Source organism: Chelonia mydas, chromosome 3, assembly GCF_015237465.2.
Source record: "Chelonia mydas isolate rCheMyd1 chromosome 3, rCheMyd1.pri.v2, whole genome shotgun sequence".
In the NCBI taxonomy this organism is placed as follows: domain Eukaryota; kingdom Metazoa; phylum Chordata; order Testudines; family Cheloniidae; genus Chelonia; species Chelonia mydas.
In genome coordinates this window covers 124,023,333-124,047,810 of record NC_057851.1, presented here as the reverse complement: position 1 = coordinate 124,047,810, position 24,478 = coordinate 124,023,333, and the positions used below count along the sequence as shown (strand labels likewise).

The following is a 24,478-nucleotide window of genomic DNA, read 5'->3' as shown; positions in this document are numbered from 1 at the left end:
CAGACTAATTCTGCAGTGAAGCCATACCTGTGCTTTGCTGTGCTGTGCATAGGTGGAGGCTAGAACAATGACAATACTTAACACAGCTAATAAGTATGCTAATTTTAAACAGTTTGAAGCTTCCCCATCAGTACGATCATATTGTACAGGTAATAGAAGCAACAACAGAGATAGCTATGTTTCCTTCTAATTTTGATGTATTGGATCTCACTGTTCATGAAGGACTCATTAACACCCAGTAACATTCATCAGTGTTTTCTTTTGTGAATTCCCATGCTTCTTCATGTTTGAATCTTGAATCACTCCTATTTGTTCCAAACTCAGTAACACTTTTGCTTTGGCCCAAACTGGTCTCCAATATCATAAAAATGAAATAAATACCCCTAAAAATGAAGTACTTCTAGAGACTGGTTTTTTTTGTTTGTTTTACACTTCCAGAAGAATTTTGCTCTTTCTGGCTGATGTTACGTAGAGAAACAACAAAATAAATCTCCAGCATGGAAAGCATTTGCTTAGAATAGTGGTGTGCAAACTTTTCCAGTTGCTCCCCGTCCCCCATACCATTCACAAAATTTGTCGCACCCTCCCTCCATTACATGTAATCTGGAAAAAAAATTGTGTTTTTTTGCAAGTTGGTGGAAGGAATGAAAAATGTATATTTATTACTAAATTTATAAGACTAGTAAAAGTTATTAGGAAGTAGTAAACACAAAGTATTACAAAGTGCAAACATACACATAAACAGTTCACTTGATACTGACTGTCCGAGAGTCTTTGCTTGGCACTTTTTATGGCATCATAATCTGTGCATTGCTGAGTAGATTGGGCATGCACTAGACTTGAAGGTCGCACTGGACGGTGGAGGGGAAACAGAGATGAGGCTATTCATTCCTTTGGTTTAGCGTTAGAGCATCTGACTCACTTGAGGGGTCCTGGGCTCTCAACTATTATTATATACGTTGCTGGTTTAGGTCTTTTAATGTCAATTATTAATCATTAAATGAGTTTTAAAATTAATGAGAATCAAAATTCATTTTAAAGGCATCATAGGCCTACTGTAGTTATGAAACTTACCAAATTGTTGAAAATAACCCAGCCTGCACTTCTATTTGTATGTTTGTTTTTTAAAGGGTCAAAAGGCTGAAGTTTCTTCACCCCCCACGGGAACCTCTTGCACCCTCTTGAGGGGGCATGCCCGCCCAATTTATACACCCCTGGCTTAGAAATCCCCTGAAGGTTCTCTTTAGGCCTATTCCTTTCTAAGTCTTTGTGATACTCTCTTGGAGGGAAAAGGGAAATATTGGAAAGTATTGTTTTGGTGCTATGAATAAACCATAGAGTTAACTTGTGGGGCCCTACAATAATATACCCTTCTTTGTTTTGATCACTGCTCATCTTCTTATATCCATTTTGGCCCCAATTCAGCAAAACACTTTAACTTGCTTAATTTTAAGGAAATGCTTAATTTCCATTGGGACTTAAACATGTGCTTAAGTGTTTTGCTGAATCAGGGGCTTTATTAACAATACCTCAGTTCTGTATAAATGCTTTGTACCAACTGAATATCCCTTGCTATTATCTATTATTCATGCATAGGGCATTACCTGACATAGGAGCTCAATTAATGGCTGAAGTAGGAAAATAACATATGAGGGCCACGCAACTCAGTGAGGTTCTACTTGGAGAGTTTTCTACAGATCATCCTATCGTGGGGGCAGGATTTGTGGCCCTCCGAAGCAGCAGATTTCTCAGCACTTGAGAGATTTCACTGTGGGTCTTAGACATCTGCATAGAAGCCCAGTTCCACCCTTCTGAAAGCTCACTTGTGATAGACTAACAAACAGAGTAAGGTCAAAACTTTAAAAATAAAATACAAATCCATGTCATCAAACCCATATTAAATTGGTCCTTGACAATTAACACACAAATTATCATAATTTGGCAAAGGGCACATTTATAAAACAAGAAAGAAAAACTGAGAAATCTGTCCTTCCAGTTTTCTCTGAGCTGACAAGCAATTTCTTTCTCCCTTTCAGATCTGTCTCATCCAGATTTCCCCTCACACATATGCCCTACACCATCTTTTTCTAAGTACATACTTACTATATTGTACCAAATCAATTAAAAATACATGTTCCAAACAAAAAAAACAAAGTATTCATGTAGCTGAGAAAAATAAATGTGCCAGATCTGCAGCTGTTCAAATTGTCATGGCTCCCTCCAGTGACTTCAAAGGTTTCCACCAGCTGAGGAGCTGGCCAAAAACATTTAAATATAAAAAAGGAAAATATAATAATCATGTTACATAATCTCTGCATTTCATCACAAATCTTTAAGCCACTGTTGTGGTGGGAAGATGGAAGTATAAGTTCTGGTGTATAAAAATGACTTTCGCTTCCACAACTGCAATTTGAACATGAATTAATAAATCGCTTCCAAGCAACTTTGCAAAGCAAGGAGACCAATAATCTTACCTGAATTTTTATTGGTTTTGTTTTGCCTACTCTTTACTTGCTCAGTCCATAATGTAGGGTAACGAGAAGCTATATCTAGAAAAATCAAGCATGACAAAATTTACATTATTACAATTTAAAAAACTAAAACAATCTGTAGCAAACAAACATTAAGTGGTCAATGAACAAGATAAGGCTGACAGCATATTATGGTACATGTCTAACAAAGAAAAGGACACATTGCAGCACTTTAGAACAGCTACATTCATGCACTTAGCAGCAGTGAAAAAATATGGTACAATCTGGCACCTATGTTTTAATATTTTCACACCAGATTCTGCCATCCTTACGCACAATGAGTAATAACTGACTTTGAGTGTAGGCCCAATACAGCAAAATAGGGCTGATGTGGCAAGTAGGCATCGTATTGGCCTTCAGCACAGGGCTGATTATCACCCAATGTGAGGAAGTGTGGCAGAATAAGGACCTTACCCTGTTGTCAGAGGGGATGTATGGGGCATAACGAGGGCAGAATTTGGTCTATAACATTTTAATTTGGCCCTTTACGCTTTAAAATTAACAGCTCAAGTCTGAAGTGCATCTTCACTTTGAAAAATGACTGTGAACTTGGCATTATGGGATTCCATAGTTGTGTCTCCATGAGGTCCCTATGAAATTTGCTCACTTTTTACAAGTAAGATTGCTGTACTCTGGCTGTCCCATTTGGAAACAGGTATGGAAGCTTTCAGCCTCTTGGCAAATCACCAAAAGCGTGCTAAATCCTGTAAGGTTTGGGAGCCCTTTCTCTAAGGTAAACAGTTATGCTACAGTAGATGGTATATAATGTGTCATTTTGGCATTACTCTGTTACCATTCCTAAAAATGCTTACCTTCCTCATCACCTTGAGGCTGAGTCTCCAGCGCAGGAGCTGAGGCATCATCTGAATTCAGAATGGAAAAGATTTGCAAGGAGACTACAATTATGAGAGTAAATTAAATAAGTGTACATACATGGTTGATGCTAATGATTTGCACATAGCCCCGGCCGGTTAACAAACACCATAACAAACACCATATATCACACACATAAACTACAGCTTATAAATCTACAGCATTCAAGGTTACTATTTATATATATGAATGACCTGAGTGCAAGATTTTTGAGACATCAGTCAGTGAGTTGTACACTGCCAGGGATTAAAAAAATACTATGCATTGATTCCTATAGAACATAACTAATTAAACAAATATTTTCAAAAGAAGAAATTGATATAGACATAGAAAAGGTAAGCCCTGTGAAAGCAAAAGCAATCTGGGCAAGTGAGTGGATGTAGTCCTTCTCCAGCCTAAAACAAAACCAGGGTTTCTTTTGGCCCAGCAAAATTCATTTGATACGCCAGCTGTTTTCACAAACAAGTTCCTTCGTTTAAAGAACCAGATAATCATTTGCATTGCTATCATCCTTCAGTCAGCCATCCCCATGCCTTGCAACCAACCACCACTGCAAGAGAAGAGGGAGTAAAATGTAGCGGAAAGAATACAGTAAAGATAAGGATAAATCTTCAACTTATTCAAAAGCATTGCAAGAAATACATGTAACTAGAAAATCTCACTATAAAAAAATGGTTCAAATGAGCCATCTCTGGGAAACAGTAGTACATATTTTCAATCCAAAGATCATTTTTTAGCTATTTGAAGGGGTGGGCTGTTTATATGTTTTAATACGCTGAATGAGCCACAGTATGCAACATAACTTAATTGTCCATATCGGCCAGTTGCTGGCATTTCTTGTGAAACAGAACTGCCTGCAACGTTATGATGCCCCACCAGAAACAATAGCCTCTGTGCAGGATTTGGCTAGAATCCCTTGAAGTTACCACTTCTGGATCGCAATCTCGTTTCCAGATTGTTTACCCAATATTTTGCATAGAAGCTATAACAGAATATAGCTTTTTCATGTACCTATTTTTACTAGGATGATTTCAGGCAACAGTGAAAATGGACTATACCATCCACCTCCTTGCCACTGCAACTCAATAGCTGCCTCTGCCTGCTCCCTTGTCCCCACTACACGGGCTGCCACTCTGTTGCCTTTATGTAGATCATGCAAGGGAGTTAGAAATAATCTATCTTCCCAATACGAGACCACAATTTACTCCTCAGGAACACAGTACTGCTGATAAATACTAGACGGATAGTCATGCTATCCTAAAGTCCTCTCTCTGCAGCACAGGTAAAGCAAAGCAGCAACAGTGGAAACTTCCCAACCAATATGCTTCAATCTAAACTTGTGGGGGACTTCCTGTTTAGATGAGCAAGTCATTCATTCTCCATATCCATTTAATATTTGGTCACTATGTTGAGATGGATGACAAGAGTGCACATTACTGTCAGTTTGACCAGTGTTTTTTGTAATATTCTCTGGAAAGTGGACTGAAGCCACCAACTCATTTCAGAGAGGACACCAAACACATGTAATTACGTATGAATTCAAGACTTACTATCAGATTGTCTACCACTATCTGATTCAGAAAAATCTCCAGATTTTGGGGGTGGGGGAGTGAATAATAAATAATACAAATAAATTAATTCAATCTGATTATACTTTTCTAATTGTATTCCCCCATACCCTTTCATTAGATTGGGCATTTGTTCTTGGAAGTGATATTGTCTGAATTCAGCTATATTACTGGAAACCTTACAGACGAGCAGCCCAGTGAAAAATATTCTAGTGGCAGCCTTGTTCCATTTATGAATATCTTTGTTCAAGTGGCATTTAACATTAGTCCATGACAATATTTTTTAAAGGCGCTAAGGTGCAAAAAAGGCGTTGTCCAAAAATTGGCATAGGGTTGGGAAGAGAGAGAAGCTTGTTGCTGGTGATTAATGAATCAGATCTTTGATTTGAGGATATCCCTATAATCTGAAAAAGATTAGCTCTCCACAGAAGTGGGGTCAGGGCAACAGGCACACCTGAGGCATACCTAACTTGAAGGGAAGAATCCCATTGGGGCATCAGTAATTTCCTGTTTTTGCTCTTTCAGATCCACCTGTTTCTGAAAAAACATTTAGTGTTTGGAAGAAGATATACAGTAATTCACTGTTCAGAATAAGAAGCAATATGGCATCATCACGATATAAAATCAGAGCAGTTCTAATTGAACTGGTTTTCCAAATTCACGATATTTCATGCAGATCACACTGAATGTGTATGTTTAAACACAGCTCTGGTACTCAGATCTCACTTATTCAAAACATTGCCATGCCCCTGGCTAAAATCAGAGGATGGGGATATGGCCGTCATTCAGATAACAGTGTTCTTCAGCCAAGATAGGTTTCAGAGTAGCAGCCGTGTTAGTCCGCAAAAAGAACAGGAGGACTAGTGGCTAAGACAGGCTTTTTTTTTTCTCCTGAGCGGGAAAGAGGTTAAATTTCTGGATTGTAGGGCCACTAGGAAAGTGGATTAGGAAACGTCCCTGAAGCTTTTTTCCCTCCACAGTTTAAGAGCACTGCAGCAGCACAGCTTCAGTTCCGTAGAGACCCTAATTTTCAAAGGCCTGAAAGTTTGCACCCGCCGTGCTTTACTCTTGGAATAACCAAAGCAGAAGACAAGCTTCATTCGTGTGGGACTTAGAAATAACACAGGAATCTTGCTGGCCATCTAGGTATGGCCTGTCAGCTATTCTATTCTATTCTATTCTATTCTATTCTGTGGATTCTGACTCTTCAAGGAATTCCTGGAGGAAGGGAGTGTCTCAGAGGCTCCAGTCCTATTGTGTTCTTAAACTATAAAATATTTCTACTGTATGAATTGTAAAACAAAAGATGGATCTGAAATTCCTGTCACTCATCTGGTAGTATAGTTATGTAGCGCTCCCAAGATCTGTTCTGATGTTTTTGACAGTGCTAGTTAACGCAAAATGCAAGGAACGGACAGCTTGGAAGAAAGGGTTGGTGGGGAGGAAGGATTCAGCTACTGAAAAGGAAGAATCAGGAACCTCCTGGGAAACAGGACATCTACACTTTGTGCTGCAGTTGTGCTGGTGAATAAAAACAAGGCACAAGTCAACAGTAACTGTGTAATGTCAAAAGCAAACATTTTTGATGAAGAAGGCTACATAACACATGCACTCTGTTTATCTCTGACCCCTGGTGATATAGATGCTGTTCATTCGGGCTTTGCAAAAAACTCAGCTCTCACATATATCCTCATCAATAATCATTACGCTTCTGGCATTCTATGGCATTGGCTTTATGGAATTTAAAATCTGACTGCCACCTCACAATAGAACATCTCCTAGGTGATGATAATACCCATGAGTGCATTAGGGTTTTGAGGAAAGTATTATATAATATAAAACAAAGGTGTATCAGCAGATCAATACCCATCTCAGATGAAGACACACTTTTCTCCTCCCCCCTCCCACCAAAGCCAGGAAGAGAATAAGTTCATCTCTGAAGGGAAATTTCACTCTCATGCTGAGAGGACTTTGCAAGGTTTGTTGGCTATAAGAATGAAGATACTCATACAAAATCTTAAAATATGGAAAATGTTGATTAAGAACACTCTGGGCATGATTGAGAAATAGGACCCCAAGGTATGTCTGTAATAAGGCATGGAAACTAAAAAAGAGTCAGACATCTTTAGCCAGATAAGTACTGGCAGCTGGTTGGCCTCAACAGCAAAGAACACAACTGGATGCTTCAGTGTTCTACAACATTTCCCTTCATGCCTGGTTTCAGCCCATATATATCAACCAGAGTTGAATGTAGACACGAAGGCTAATTTATTTAATCTTCACCACTGCTCAGCTCTCTGAAGAAAGGCTCAAAGACAAAAACAAAGGCTTCCAAGACCCAGACAAGTTTTTTACATGGTACACAGCTGAGAATAAAATTCATGACCCACAGCAAGCTTCCCTAGCAGTCTGTGGATAACTGGAAGTCAGTGGAGCCCAAAGGCTATCTGGTAAACACATGAAGGAAAGTTTCCCCTGCTCATTAACGTATCTTTTAATAACTAACTTTCGAACAGCTACTGATTTTCTCAACATAATAGCACCACTTACACTGCTCAAACTAAAATCAGGGTACAATATAAAATTGCTAAAATTCCTGTAAAATCATAAGTCAACTATAACTACATGGGGCCAAATAGTCTTTCTGTTTATGCTGGCATAAATCTGGAGTAACTCCTTTAAAGCCCATTTAAACCAGCATTACAGAGAGTATAATTTGGTTAAATATTTTCATTTGCCTTTAGAATTACTATTTTTTTCTTTTTCTTTTGGTCTTATCTTAAATAAAGTCAAGGGCACAAATTCATGCCTGGTGTAACTCCTCCAACCTTGGGTGGAGTCACATCACACAAAAATTTGCCCCAGAAACATGAATTATTATAGGATACATACATGAGGTTGTATCTTTAATAGCAGCAACTCTTTGGCTATGAATGTGAGTCATCAGTTGAACTCATCACTGTAGAGAACAAAGTGCCAGGCCTCAGATGAGTCAAGTCCAGGTTGCCATGGAGATGAAGTAATCGTACCAGTTCCCTGGATCTTGGGGCTAGACAGTGCTGGCTTTACCAGACAGACAGTACAGGCTGCCATCCAGGGCTAGAGAATATTAGGGGCAATTAAAAGACTTAACAACTGTTTACTGGGAGGGTAGCAATGGGCTGGGAAGGGAGTTTATTTTCCAGTTAGCTCAATGCAGCAAAATCTCTAGGAATGAGGTTGGACAAGTTAAAAAAAAACCAAAAACACAAAAAAACATGCACTGACATTTCAAACTTGTGAAAGATCAAGGTTTCAAATCCTTCAAGTTTACTAGTTTCCATAGTTTAAAAAAAAATCACAACATTCTAAGACATTTACCTGTATTTCCTGCACCTTCTCGTTGTGGCAACTTCTCAGTTACAGACCCTGGAAGTGGAAAAAAGTGTAAACCAAAAAAAAATTATTTTCATTATCCACTCACCTTTGTAGTGACACACATTAGTCTAAATTATTCCCCTCTGTTTCTGTCAGCCATAAATACCAGACATTTCTTCCTTTATAAGCCAATGGATGTTGGCTTGGCCCAGTACTGACATTTGCTCATGATCAACTTAGGGTGAGGTGTTTGTTTTTGGTCACCACCGTACCTAAGTCAAGGAGAACCCAGGCACAGTAGATGAATACACATGCAAGAAAACATGCTCATGCACGTCATAGTCATAGGCCCATATCCTGCAATCAGATCCATGCTGCAGATTTTTACACCTGTATGAAACTTCATTGACTTCAATAGGGCTCTGCCTGGGTATAGGAGTCCCGCTGGCTCCATTTGCAAGATCAAACCCTTCGTATAGATAAAAGCAGCAAAAAGTCCTGTGGCACCTTAGAGAAAGCTTATGCTCCAATACGTCTGTTAGTCTACAAGGTGCCACAGGACTCTTTGCCACTTTTACAGATCTAGACTAACACGGCTACCCCTCTGATACTTCATATAGATAGTTTGTTGTCCATGGTTTCTCAGATCTTCCTGGACACAGCAGAGAGGGGGGACTGATAAGAGCCAATCAAGGCTCTCTGATCTCATTTATCCAGTGCTGTCATATGTTAAAGTAGCAGGAGGCAGCTTTAATTTATATCCCTGATGTAAGCCCCCACTCCCGGGACTTTATGCTGGTGGAGAAATGGGCATAGCAGAGCACTGCTTCACCATGCCATCTCTCTTCCCCTCTGCCTTGCTGCCACTCTGACCCCAACATCCCCTCCCCTCAACACAGCTACCTCCACTGGCTTTACATCAGTTCCCCCTACACAGGGGGAACTCTCTAGGGCAAATCTCTGGCTGATTTAAGGCAGAGGCATCACAAAGTGAATTTGATGAACTGGTGAATCCAGGACCCCAAATTGACAGTAGTTGTATACTTCAAATAATTCTCATTTAATATATGTAAATGAGGAAACAAAATGAAAAATTAAATACAGTAATTTTTACAAAATATTTGTAAAGATTTGTTCATTGTTGTGGCATTTAGTATTTACACTGCAAATTGCATAGTTTGGTGGATCACAGTGTATTTATCTGCACAACTGAAAAATAGGAAACAGCAAATTGTATTGCACAATTATCTGTTTTATGTTGCAACTACTTTTATTTGTTCACTTTAATTTCCAGTTTAGGCTTATTACATTCGAGTACAATTCTTGAGCTTTGTCATGAAATTCCCTGGAAATTTTGTGATGGCAAAATTTTGATAAAATTGAAAAATTGGGTGATTAAAACCGGCAAAAGTTCTTTTTATCAAAACATCCATGTAATAAAAATGAGAGGAACACAGTTCCTGCCCGTTAAGAAGAAATAGGGGCACTGGATGGCTTGGAGAACTGATTGCTAATGAGATATGGAAACTTTGAATGATAACTGATAGTCCTTTCTGGCCTTAAAATCTATGAATTTATGTATCTATGAATTGCTCACACTAGATCAGTGGTGGGCAACCTGCGGCCTGCACAAGGTCCATCAGGGTAATCCGTTGCCGGGCTGCAAGACAGTTTGTTTACATTGACTGTCCGCAGGCATGGCCGCTCGCAGCTCCCAGTGGCTGCGGTTTGACATTCCCAGTCAATGGCACCTGTGGAAAGAGGCGGCGACCCCACACCACTTCCTGCAGCTCTCATTGGCTGGGAACGGTGAACCGCAGCCACTGGAAGCTGCGGGCAGCCGTGCCTCTGGACGGTCAACGTAAACAAACTGTCTTGTGGCCCGCAGCAGATTACCCTGATGGGCCATGTGTGGCCTGCAGGCCACAGGTTGCCCACCACTGCCGTAGATTAATGGTTGAAATCTCTCCCAGGCTGATAGTAACTAAGCATCATTGCTAGCTGAATGAGGCATGGGCGCTGGGGAAAAATAGTATGCTATCATGTAATTACAGACTGTCATAATGCTTAAACAAGGGGGGAAATTAAGGTTGCACAGGCTACCTTAATTCTACCATTTCCTAATTTTTGAGTGTTTGACTTTGCACACTTAATAACAACCTAAATAACATTAACATCTTTTTTAAATGTAATATTGCAAATAACTTGTTCAGAGAAATTTAAAATACCCATACCATAACCTTAATCATAAGTTGTCATAAATATAAAGGGAAGGGTAAACACCTTTAAATCCCTCCTGGCCAGAGGAAAAACCCTTTCACCTGTAAAGGGTTAAGAAGCTAGGATAACCTCGCTGGCACCTGACCAAAATAACCAATGAGGAGACAAGATACTTTCAAAGCTGGAGGGGGGGAGAAACAAAGGTTCTCTCTGTCTGTGTGATGCTTTTGCTGGGAACAGAAAAGGAATGGAGTCTTAGAACTTAGTAAGTAATCTAGTTAGATATGCGTTAGATTCTGTTTTGTTTAAATGGCTGATAAAAAAAGTTGTGCTGAATGGAATGTATATTCCTTTGTGTGTCTTTTTGTAACTTAAGGTTTTGCCTAGAGGGATTCTCTATGTTTTGAATCTGATTACCCTGTAAGGTATTTACCATCCTGATTTTACAGAGGTGATTATTTTATTTTTTTCTTCAATTAAAATTCTTCTTTTAAGAACCTGATTGCTTTTGTCATTGTTCTTAAGATCCAAGGGTTTGGGTCTGTGTTCACTTATGCAAATTGGTGAGGATTTTTATCAAGCCTTCCCCAGGAAAGGGGGAAGGATTTTGGGAGGAAAGACGTTTCCAAGTGAGCTCTTTCCTGGTTATATATTTGTTAGACGTTTGGTGGTGGCAGCCATAAAGTCCAAGGGCAAAAGGTAAAATAGTTTGTACCTTGGGGAAGTTTTAACCTAAGCTGGTAAAAATAAGCTTAGGGGGTTTTCATGAATGTGTGGGGACCTGCTTCAAAACCCCCTAAGCTTATTTTTACCAGCTTAGGTTAAAACTTCCCCAAGGTACAAACTATTTTACCTTTTGGTAAAGCAATCAGGTTCTTAAAAGAAGAATTTTAATTGAAGAAAAAAATAAAATAATCACCTCTGTAAAATCAGGATGGTAAATTCCTTACAGGGTAATCAGATTCAAAACATAGAGAATCCCTCTAGGCAAAATCTTAAGTTACAAAAAGACACAAAACCAGGAATATACATTCCATTCAGCACAGCTTATTTTATCAACCATTTAAACAAAACAGAATCTAACGCATATCTAACTAGATTACTTACTAAGCGCTAAGACTCCATTCCTTTTCTGTTCCTGGCAAAAGCATCACATAGACAGAGAGAACCTTTGTTTCTCCCCCTCCTCCAGCTTTGAAAGTATCTTGTCTTCTCATTGGTCATTTTGGTCAGGTGCCAGCGAGATTATCCTAGCTTCTTAACCCTTTACAGGTGAAAGGGTTTTTCCTCTGGCCAGGAGGGATTTGAAGGTGTTTACCCTTCCCTTTAAATGTATGACATAAATAAAAGAAATGTAATCAGATCCTGTGGCTGTGAAATTTTATAACCAGTTGTAACATCTGTTACTATGGAGGCTAAGATAAAGATAAATCTCATGCTCCAGAGTGTTAATTGATGGCCACAGAGGTCAGGAGGGATTTTTCACATACACATGTATAACCTTTTATAGTTGGCCATGTTCACATTAGGGTGACAGTTCCAGATTCCTCTGAAACATCAGATAATGACCGCTGCTAGAGAGAGGGTATACCAGTGACCATACGTGATCTGGTACGGCAAATTCTGTCACTCCCATTTAACTTCAAGTAATTAATGAAACAACTCAAAATTGTTACCCTACCTGTTGATTAGTGTGGTGTCATCGATAAACATTGACATTAACAGAGGCTCTGTCCTCTAAAAGGGCTCTGTCCTCTAAGGAATTAAGAGCAGACCTGTGTAAAACCTAACTTCCGCCTCAGAAAGCCCAACATAAAGCATGTGAGAGCTGGGGACAACACAATTTTGTCAAGGGGATCCGGTTGTGGAACGAACTTCCAGAGCACATTAGGTAAATACATAATCTGATCATCTTTAGGAAACACTGCAAGCCCTTCCTCTTTGAAAAAGCCTTTCCACCACAGCAAGAATGACACTAACAGTAGTGACAGCCCCATCTACCCAAATAAACAGCCCCCCCCCCAGTTTTTTAAAATTAAAAATAGAAGTAAAAACCTGTAACACAAACAAATTAACCAAGAGAACCCAAATAAACAACAAGCAAGCAAACAAAAATACCCCAAGTATAGTTTTTACCATGAAGAGAGAGGCAATTCAGAAGCTCCATGAAGTCCACTTCAGACTTTTCTATTGTTATTGATTTTACATGGAAGGTACTTAGATACTACGGTGATGGGCAGCATTAAAAACCCTAAACTAAACAGACAGTCTTTTTAAAAAATCCAATTAATTCAAAGAGTTTTGAATCATGCCCTAGTTGAGCCAACTTATCATTCATTAAACACCTGCCAAAAATTACTAAATGCTTTATTATTGCTCGTCTATAAAAATAGTTTCAGAATAAAGTGAGGGTTTAATCTGATTTCTTTTTCTTGGTATCAGACTGAATATACATTAAAAACAAGAAATGGAGCAGTTCATGAAGAGCCATTATCATAACATGAGGAATTATTATGTTAGAATGTTATGCAAAATGGGGACAACTTCAATTTAAATTAAGTTACGATTTGATAGATTTAGCAACTTAAATATCTATTGTATTATCACCTGGCAGAAACCACTGAGAAACTGTGCATTTTCAGCAAGTCATACTGCAGAAACTATAGACAGATTATTATAGATCGGTAATAAAAAGCCTTGAAAAGTGGAATAGTTGGAAACTTATAGCAATGAAACCCCAAAATTAGAACATGATTTTTGCCCAGTTTGGGGTATTATAACAACCCTAGGGGCAGAATGTCAGCAGGTGTAAATGGTCATAATGGCATTTCCCAATAGCAATGTTCAGTTTTAAACCAAAAGTTTTAAACCAAATATTAACGATTTTCAGCCAAAAATTGTCAAGTTTAGATTTTTTGCCAAAAAGTCAATTTTTTGGTGGAACATTTTGCCAAAATCATTATTTTTAATTTCATTGAAATTTTCAATGGTAAAATAACTTTTTCTGACCAGTTCTAATGTTGACTTTTTTTCACAATCACCTCGAATTTCTGCGCAAATTCATTTCAAACCTAAGACCAAGAGCTCTACTTAATGTAGTCTTTCTGAAGCAATAGAATGTGATGCTGAATTAGTCCATATGTGATGCCCATCTAATCATATTTCAGAAAGATTTATGTTAATGGCTGTTTGTTTTTTAAGACTGGAGTCTGGGATTTGCGTGTCGAAATCCTACTCAGTTTTCATGGGAGTAGGGTACCTGAATCTCTTAGACGTCTTTCAAAATCCCAGCTAGAGTTTCTAGCAATTATTACTAGTGGTGCTACTGTGATTGCAAAAAGCAATATGAAGTGGATTACACAGCTGTGAGGTTTGCTCATAGGTTTTTAGGCCAGAAAATTTTTAGATAATCTAATCTGATCTCTTGTAGATAATCTAATCTGATCACAGCCCATTAAATTTCACTCAGTAACTCCTATGTTAAGCCTAATAACTTGTGTATGGGTAAATCATATCTCCCAGAAAGGCACTCAGTCTTGGTCTGAAGACGTCAAGCCTACATCTACATCAGTGTATCTGTAGCTACATGCCGCAGAGAAAAGCGGACTGCGTCCACATTGCATCCAAGCCTGACTGAGCCTTTCCCCACTTCTGGGGCCTCTCTCTGTGGCAGGGGAAGGATTCTACTAGTGGCGAGCTGGCAAAGCCTTTTTCCTCTACCTTTTCCTGTGGCAGAGAAAGGTTACACAGTGGGTAGCTGCCTATGCCTTTCTCCACTGCCTCTCACCTGCCATAGTCTTTCTCCTCTTGGGGATTCAGCAGCAGGTAGGCAATGGGACAATACACAGCCAAAAAACAGCTGTGTAGACAGGGAGGCATGGCTTGGGTGAGTAGAGAGCATGTACTTGCATACATCCTCACACCCTTCAGTTTCATCTTTTACCCTATTCACCTAAAGCTGTGCCTGCCTGGTCACAGTGTTGTTCATACCCTTGCTAAGGGGGCTATGCGAGTATGTATTCTATCAGCCACCAAAAGAAGAGTACAGTGTGAACCTACAACAAAAGATGGAGAATCTACCACTTCCCTTGGTAGTTTGTTCCAGTGGTTAATCACCCTCACTGTTAAAAATGTGCGTGTCTTATTTCTTATTTGGATTTGTCCGGCTTTAACGTCCAGCTGTTGGTTTTTGTTAGATTAATAAGCCCTTTAGTACCCAGTATTTTCTCCCCGGGAAGGTATTTATACTTTGTGATCAAGTCATCTCTCAATCTGCTTTGTCGAAGAAATATAAAGCCTATCACTTCTCACCAGTTCAGGCTGTTGTTACCCAGGCTGATAGTAACGAAAAACCATTACACCTGACAACTGTTCAGCAGCCTATGTGAAATGAGTTGCTTGCCTCAATTCCGTTCCCCTCAGAAGTGCTAAATTCCCTGAGAATTAAAATGAAAATTAAATAAAAAAATCTTGCAGAATGTTTTTGTTGATCTAAAATAAGGATTTCTATAAGTGAATCACTGCGTCAAAAGTCTTGTTTACCATACTGAACTGATGGCCACTTCAACATGAAGTTTAGACAAGGAAATTTGCCAGAGAAAAACTATCTGACATCACAAATCTGGCATGCAGATTTGAAAGCCTCCAAAACAGAAAATAAATGGCTGAGCAGCAAACTGCCACTAGGTTCTCAAGAACTACACTTTTAATTGTTCATATTAGGAATACTTGTATTATTAGGTATTATTTGGAATTTCTGGTACTGTGTTTTTCTAGCATCATGGGTGAACCACTATAAACTAAATGGGCTTAACAGTAGCTGCCTCAATAAAATATAAGCGCAGAAAAAGACTCTACCATCATGGTAGCAGGCATAGCCAAGGGAGTTTCGGAAAATCTCCGCTAAATAGGGTGAAATACTAACCAAGGCTAAGGACCATGCTATTTGATCTGTAAAGGCAGACTCCCACTTCCACACCATACTCTGTTGAAGTCTAAAGGGCTGAAGTCAATGGGATTTTGAATGGGAGCAAGCATCTTTCTGTATGAATCTGCTTAAAGGATTTGTGTCTACTTTGGATTCAAGTGAAGTGTCAAAGGTCACAGGTGTAAACTGGTGGGGGTTATTACACTGACAATGTGGTCAGCACTGTACAAAAAATGAAAAAAGAAATAGTAGCTGCCCAAGAAATTTACAATCAATACAAGGATAAGACAAGAGCCCATGGGGAGTCTCAGATGGTGAGAGCATCATTTTACTAGCTACAGAGAGGAGTGGGGATGGCAGTATCATGAGGTGTTGGTTAGAGTTGTAGGCCTTTGGGAAGAAGTACAGTAAGCTTTCAGGGAGGGTTTTAATGCAGAGGGTGCACCCCTGGAGCACTGAGATAGGGAATGTGTTCCAGATTTAACTGGTGACAGTCGCTGATGAATGCAGAAGAGGAGTGTGGGAGAAGGAAATGAAGGGATCTGTGAGGCTGAACTCATTCAGGGAGTGAAGGGGGAAAGGGATGTAATAAGAAACAAGAGCAAAGATGTAGGCAGGAAGGATGGAGGACTGGAAGATGATCCTCTGTACTGTTACATACAAAACAAGGGGCTCCACCGGGAAGAACCAAAAAGAAGTGCAATAAATATGTGTTATATATTTGAGTAAAGTAAGAGAGAAGAAAAGGCTCAGGATTGGCAAAGGCTACATCTAGAATACTACAGGCTTGAGTAAGGAGTTCCCTGCTTATAATTGTTATTTTATGAGCTGGTTAAACATGTAAACAGAAGCTGAAAAAAAATCACAATGTGAAAAAGCAACCATCAAATACTTCAAAATCCATGCTCAGTTTGAAGAAATATAAATAGGAATAGGAATGCAAGACCTTTTCTAAGGAATGGATAACAAAGTGTTCTTTTGTTCAGGACTCCACATCTAATATCCCACCACAAAAGATCAACCCAAGAGAGAGATGTACTTTTTGATATTAAGCATTTTTGTTTGGAAGCCAAATATTCGTGTGCAAGTAAATCCACGTATCAAATAAATCGATACCCTTAAATAAAGAAGAAACACATCTATTAGCAAAAGTTCCATGAAGTAAGCCATGTGAGATAGCAGATAACAGTGGTACCATGCAAGCACTCATATGAAAGTCAAGGTGATGAAACTGTATGTGTAAATGTTGGAATAATCAAAGACCTCCTTGTAACTAACCACTACATTCTGTCTCCAGAAAAGCATAGGCAATTGAAGAATACATGACCGTTCAGTTTTCAGATTCCACTGCTGTAAGATGTGCACTTGCAATATTAAGTAACAGCAAGGGAATTCTTGAGAATAGGCCAGAAACTGCAGTTTATCAGTTTGGCTTGGTTGAGAGCCTGTGATATCCCAAAAGAACTAATTAAGAAAGAAGCAAGTATGAACTCTGTGTAAGTAATGATATTTTGGGCATCATTCCTGGGCATAATGATAGAAAAGGGAAAAAAGATAAAAGCAAATAGTAGATGTAATGGAAAACTTCAATGTTCCTTCTGGAAAAAAATCTCTCCAGTCCTGACAGATGGTGATCCTGGAAACACACTGGGAAACAGACTAGAGCTGCAGCTCTGCTTCAGCAAGAATGTCATTCTGCAAAATTAGCACAGGGGATTGTGTTATTTCACTGCATAACTTCTTGTAAAATTTGTAGCACTGTCTCTCATATGGTAGTAAGTGGTTGTGTAGTCCTCTTTAAGTAAGACTGAGCTCTTCATCACAGCATTTCAAAATCCTCTCCTAGGTATTTGAGACATTACAAGCCCAGTTCTGCATCCGCTGATATAAATGGAAAAACAACCATTAACTTTAGTGGTGCAGAATCGGGTCCTATGCACTGATTTGGATCCTGACTTGCACACATGCTTAGCTTTATGCACTGTGACTCATTGATTTTAGTGGGACTACTTGATGTGTGTAAAGCTGAGCACATGTATGAGTCTTTGCAAAACTGGGGCCTTGGTCCTGAATACAGAAGAAAGATGGGTTTCTTGTAGCTATATTCCGGCTCACATCATGACTTTGATTGAACAAAGCAAACACTTTAGCAGTGTAAGTGAAGAAACTGAACAATTTGTGTCTTGATGAATCACCTAAAGCATCTGAAACTAACTACATTTTTTTCTTGATTACAATGAACATGAAAAATCCCATGAATTTGCTTGTCCAGTAAGTAATTCAGCAGAACCGTGGACCAGAAATTAATGCCACGCACTGTGGCAGAGCTATTAGACAATTATTTATTGAGATTTCAACACATGCATAATCCTTTTTTGTTGAGGTTAGTGAAATTGAGGGAGCTACTGGGTTTCATGATCACTGATATTGCAAAACTCCTGACGGAGGCTTCAATTAAGTAAGGCACTTAAGCACCACTTAACTACATCCCTATTTAGGATAACACTTAAGCATTTAAATATGGTCCTGAATGAGGGTCAGAGTTTGTATCAATCATTACATTAAAATATACTTCTGTATATATTATTAAATCTTAAAACTTGTGAACATTTTATGTGGCTCTTGGCAACTCTGTCTGACTCCAAAGTGACTCTTCAGCATATATGCTAGATTGGACTAGATCACTGGACTAAACTGAACTTTATGGATCCTGGGGTAATAACTACCATAGGACAGGACACTTGGAAGGCTCTCCACACCATTTAAGTCACACAGGGCTTAAAAGCAGCCTGAAATGTTGATGTTCTTTTGTTCTTACATATTTACTTCTTCTCTGGTCGTCTCCCTTCTTGTAATTATTATTATAATAATAAAGGTTTCTGCTCTGAAAATATTGCTTAACTAAAGGGAAGGTTCGGGTAAGGGAGACCCACCAGAAGCCATATCTCAGTTTCTTCAACTCTGCCTATTGTCAGGCAAAAATTAAAATTTAGCTAACAACTAAGACAGAAACCACAGATCAAGCAGAAATGCTTCAGTAGCCCAAGGGCACTGACAAATGTAAACACTTAATAACCTTATATGGTTAAATGCCTGCCCAGTAACTTAGCTCTTAAAACAGAACAAACCCTCCCTTCACAGCCCACCGGATATTTGTAAGCACTCATCCCTACCCCACCCCCACCCCGCCTTTTCCCCCCGCAAGGTAGACATAGATGCTTAATGCAATTAGGATGACCTCTATACGTATGTACTGTTTTTATTTTTATTTTTGTTTAGGGTTTTTTTTTTAACTTGTAACAATATATACAAATAAATTAATAAAAGAATGTATATAACAGGCCACTGTAGCACCATATTTTGGAAGCTGTTTATCAGTCTTCCTGGTACCATGAATAAACCCCCTTTAGCATTGTCTGTGCTTGCCTGATTCTTGGGGGAAAGAATCTTTTTGCCTAACACTATCTTCCAGGGAGCCAAGGAGTCAATTAATCCTTCCACTACAAGAAGTTTAAAGTGCAGGGGGTAGTGCTGCTGCAGTTCAAAAAGCTTCAATATTGTTAGTGCTCTCTCTGTAGAAAGAGAGCTGTTGTATTGACCTAAACCACCTGGAAAAGTAATCGGTACAGTTGCTTGTACAATTCTGATTTATCATACATTTTTGACATGTTTGAAATGAGGCTAAAAGGCAGTCTCTAAAAACTGGTTAATTTGGTCATGTGCACTGGTTTAAAATAAAAACTTGTGGGAATGGCAGTCTTTGTTTGTTGTTCCTTTTCTACAAACAATGGTTTAACGTTGATGTTAATGCTACTTTTCACCTTTATTGAACAGGGTGTGTGGTGATTCCCCCCTCCCCACCCCACCCCCACGTTTGGCTACTGGTGAGAATTTGTTTTCACAATACCAAACATTGGACAGTGTTGTTGTTTTTTTTAATTCTTCTTAATGCTTAAAATGTTTAAAAAGTAAAACTCTATGGAATGTTTGCAGTGAGTTTACAAGGAAGAAAATTATAAGATACAGAAATAACCATTCAGCAATGCTGTTGCATGACACTATATGTTGGCACATAAGTATCATGTTAATGAGCACTGTACAAAATCCTAAAAACTGAGACAGGTAGAGAAAATGGATGGATGTCACTGATAAACTAAATCATTACTTACCTGGACATCGTGGAGTTTTATGTGCTACAGCTGTACCACTGATTGGACGTCCATTGGGAGTGACACACCAACAGTATCCTGTGTAACTATGACACTGAACCTGTCAGGAAATTACATCAAGTGAGGGAAATCTATGAGACATATGTTGACCATATTGAAATGTTCATGGCACATAGAGTCTATATTTATATATGTCTCTTGTGTACAATGGCGTCCTCCAGTAGAATATATTTTAAAGATATCAAATGTCTTTTTCTGTGTCTAGTAAGATAATCCACTAATAGACCATAATTCAAGTCTGATGAATATCCTTAAAACATAAAAGCAGAGCTTCCCTCAAGCACTCTACAGTAGGTGCTTCAGTGGAGAACTGAGGAGAAAGCTATTAACGTGTGTTCGCTTGTAGTATGTCCTATACTGAAAGAATAAGATTCAGGCATTATGAAAAGCTCACAAAAGCTCCCGAGGGGACACGTGGATTGACTATCTCTGTTCCTGAGGTAAGCCCCCTCTAGCTTTTTTCCAGATAGACAACATATCATCTCACGCACAGTAACAACAGGATATAGCACATTTTCCTGTATTATTCATGCCCAAAGCTCTCAGAGAGCAAACTACTGGAATGCCTACTTTACATTAATTGCTTTATAAATCCCAACATCTTAACATCTCTCCTGGAGTCTAATGTCACTTTCTCTACCATACTGATATTTATATGGTAAATGTTAACTATTAGCTACACTTAAAAATGACTACGGTAACTTTCTACATGACTCTACCTTTAAAGCTTATTATAATGGTAGCAGAAGACAGTCCTGCTTAGTATGTATCTGACTGTGATAAAAGCTTCAAATTGTACCCCTCTTGGATTCTAAGTCCTTGCCTGAGTAACTCAGTCTCAGTCCATGATGCCTGAAGAGAGATTCAGCAGGGGTTAGGGAGGATTACTCTATGACTCATGGCTTTGGCAATAGAATATGGACTCTTTTACCACAAGATTACTGGTTTGGATCAGGAACAGGACAGAAATCATACCCATTTTACCAGCTGATGACTCGTCAGAGAGCTATGAGAAATGACTTGGTTGTCTCACCCTAGTGGGATGGGGTGCACATCACAATAACCAACATCACATTCAGCTATTTTGTTGATCATTTCTGAAGAGAGGCCAAGGACTAAATTGGTACAAAACGTGAACTATTCTCCCACTTCTAAACTTCAGTGTTAATGGAATTCCCTCGCTGCATCACAAACACACGAGCATGCTGAACAACAAGACATAAAAATACTGAGCCAAAACTTTTCAACCTGGCTGTATGTGCCATCATCATTACACTCGGGAATGAAAACTTGCTGAAGCTCCTTGCGGGCTTGTTCCTGGGTGTATTTCCTCTCTGCCACACACCTGGAAACATCTAAGGAAAAGGAGAAAACAAACAAGATGAATGATGCAACATTAAAGAGAGTATAGGTGATAGCCCAAAGTATAAACAAGGAGGAAGGTTCAGAGACCCAAATAAAGAATTGGATTCTTTCATTCCTGATGATGTATTGTTACCTGAGTGTTTAGAAATAGGGAAAAAATGAAAGAAAATCAAAGAAGTTATATCATCACTGCTTCCCTTTGGTACGATCCTGAATATACATCTAATATATGTATCTATTTTCTTTTAAGTGTAGTAGGTCTACCAGCAGTACACCTACTATTAGGTTTTTCCTCCCAATATTTGTCTATTTAGCCTGCAAGTTGTTTGGAGCAGGGATTCTCTCACACACTGTGTTTGCACAGTGCTACATTGCTTATCACAAGTGGACCTTGCTCTTAGTGGCATCTCTAGGTGCTTCGGTAATACAAATTAATAATAATCTACTGTACAATATGTGGACTAATTATTTCACTTGCAAGGAGTGTGTATAATAATTAATACATCTTTTCTATCTCTAATTTCTATGATGCTAAAAATATAGCTAACAAGTCAGCTGTGGTTTATGGGATTCGAGAAAACTGAAACATACTTTAATTCTGGCAAACTTGGATTCCCCAGCCATGCCCCCTTTTCCCTTGACCCACCCTCTGTGCCAAAGGCTGGGGGTGGGGGAATGGTATTAGAGCCACTATGCAGGCTCTGTGGAACTGCAGGATTTCTGAATACAGGTCAGATTCTTCACTGGCCAACATCCACCAGGTTTAGGGAAGCTTTGTGCTGAGAAAAAACTTCTTAACTGTCAGGGTGTTAAGCACAGGAATAAATTGTCTAGGGAGATTATAGAATCTGCATCATTGGAGATTTTTAAGAGCAGGTTGGACAAACACCTGTCAGGAATGGTCTAGATAATACTTAGCCCTGCCATGAGTGCAGAGGACTGGACCAGATGACTTCTCGAGGTCCCTTCCAGTCCTATGATTCTATGATACTAGTGCTAAACTGACGTAAAAGGACCAGAGAATCTGGCCTCAAAAGTGCTAAATAAGTGTAAAGTAATATTAGTTATCATCTGAATGCTGGTCTAGAAATTAGGAGTCCCTTAGTCCTAATCTTTGCTCTCATATTGGTTTCCTCTCTGGACTTGGACAAGTCACTTAACTTCTATGCATTAGTTTATGTCTCTGTAAAGTGGAAATTATAATACTTATCTCATAGGAGTGTTCAGAGGATTAATCAAGTTTGTAAAGTTATTAGAAAATCATTATGACTTTGTAAAAAATTAAGTATTAAGATTAAACATTGAATCATTATGATGTTTCAGAAGAGACATCTGCAGAGACCCAATATGTCACCTAGCAAATGGACAGAAATCTTCCACCCTTCACAGATACATAGGAAAAGTTAGTTAACAAGAGGCTAAATTGTTTGTATATGTACTTTAATAATTTCTTAGATTTTCACCAAGGGAACTTGCACTTCCATTCTGGTTAATGTACTGTGTAGCTTAGTCCATGCTCTGCCAAAGTTAAAAACCAAAAATATTTAATCTACCTTCAGTGTCTTAAGCCTTATTATGAGCTTGGTTTGGTTATACAGTACTTACTTACATGTGGTTTTAATGTAGCCAGTGTTTTAAACTGAAAATAAATCACTCCTTTGGTGGAATTCTGTCCTCATTTTTTTATCATAACATGTGGTTTAAATGTCTAAAAGGAAAAGTGATATAAATTCCAGCACATAAGGTCTCTACTACAATACTGATAGAGTTATAAATTATCTCTAATATTTGAATTATCATAAAAGTATGCCAGAGACAGATAAATTCTCCAGACACCTTGTCCGCCACCCTGTTCCTGAACATCTCTGCCTTCTAAAGCCTTCATATTTGCAGTCAATTTAATACTCCTAGACTTTACAGTGATCAATTTTAATGAAATAGAAAACTCAAGTTTGAAGTCTAATGTTTCTTGGATTATTTAGCTATAGGAAGCATTTGAAGGTTAGTGGCATGGAATTACAGTGCCTCTCTAAACCCCAAAGCAAACCTGGTAGAAAGCTCTCTTATCAAGTTAACCAGCGGAAACAGTCAAACTATTATTCCAGATACATCCTTGTAAATTATTCTGCTTTATTGATTTATCAAGATTTACAATAGCACATGGAAGAACTGTGATTCAGTTAAAGCTGGGGATGTGATACAAACTTATAAAAGTGAGGAACTATAAAAGGATAGGCGAGATAAAAATATCAAAATATCATATCTGTAATACTAATGACACATTCGATTATCAAAACAGATGGGCTAAATTCATCCCAAGTGCAACTTCATTGAAGTCATATTATTACACAATTTTTAAAGTGTTATTATGGAAAAGCCTAGAGGCCTCAGCCAAAAAGCGGGTCCTGTAGTGCAATGTGCTGTGTACGCACATAACAAGAGGCAGTCCTTGCCACGGAAGGGCAATACTTGAGACAGACAAAGAGTGGGAGCAAGGATGTATTTTAGCCCCATTTACAGAGGGGGAATTGAGGCACAGAAAAGTCATATGATTTGTCAAAGCTCACACAAGAAGTTTGTAGCAGAGCTGAGGTCTCCTTTCCCCCCACCCCACTCGTCCAGTGTCTTTAACCCAAAATCATACTTTTGCTTGAGCTAAAACAGGGTGATTTTGGATTTAAGCACTCACCTATCTTGGACTGTGAACTTAGGTTAAAATATTATGGTAATTATCTCTCAGGTGTGTTTGGAGCACTAATTACTTCATGGGCCTGGTTCTAATCATTGTTATGCCCGGTGTAAATCAGGAGCAACTCTACTGATGTGAATGGTGTCCTACTGGTGTGAGATCAGCATCAAGTCAATGTCTGTGAAGCACGTGGAAGATGCATCATATAATGCTAAGTAGCATTTTTAGACAAATCCTGTACCCTCACAATGCTGTTGTACTTGGGTTTCCAGCTCTACAAAGAGAAACATTTTTTAAAAGAATCTGATTTCACTTAACTTTTTGAAAACATTTAATGACAAATCCTCTCAACACTAAAGGCCTGAATCAGTTGCTGGTTTGTGAGCGGTTCCCCACTGAACTCAGTCTAGCTCCCGTCTCATGTATGGATCGGGAACCAATCCAATAGGAGTAGACAGGCCCAAGGTGGAGTTCAGTATGTGGAGTGGGTGAAAGATCATTTGGGTTTAGCCCCTGTAAAATGTTGAGGCCTTATCTGCCCAGATTCGGACAATAGAAACCCCGATACCCGCAAACAGGTTATGCACACATGTAATTTTAAATCAAGTGAGTTGTGTCATTGGGTACGATTCTTATCTCTGCTCTGGCCCCTGTACTTGAGGTACATGGGCTGGAGCACCATAAAGGCTGCCTAAAAGCTCTGGTTGTGGCTGGGGGAG

General features: G+C 38.9%; 1 protein-coding gene across 1 annotated transcript in view; it reads right to left on the bottom strand.

Moving 5' to 3' along the window:
- SMOC2 (SPARC related modular calcium binding 2) overlaps positions 1-24,478 on the bottom strand; it is a 173,303-nt gene that overhangs the window by 78,064 nt on the left and 70,761 nt on the right. Inside the window, 5 exon segments of the mRNA XM_043543235.1 lie at positions 2,475-2,549; positions 3,344-3,427; positions 8,333-8,380; positions 19,646-19,745; positions 20,954-21,060. Coding sequence (XP_043399170.1) covers positions 2,475-2,549; positions 3,344-3,427; positions 8,333-8,380; positions 19,646-19,745; positions 20,954-21,060 — 414 coding nt within the window.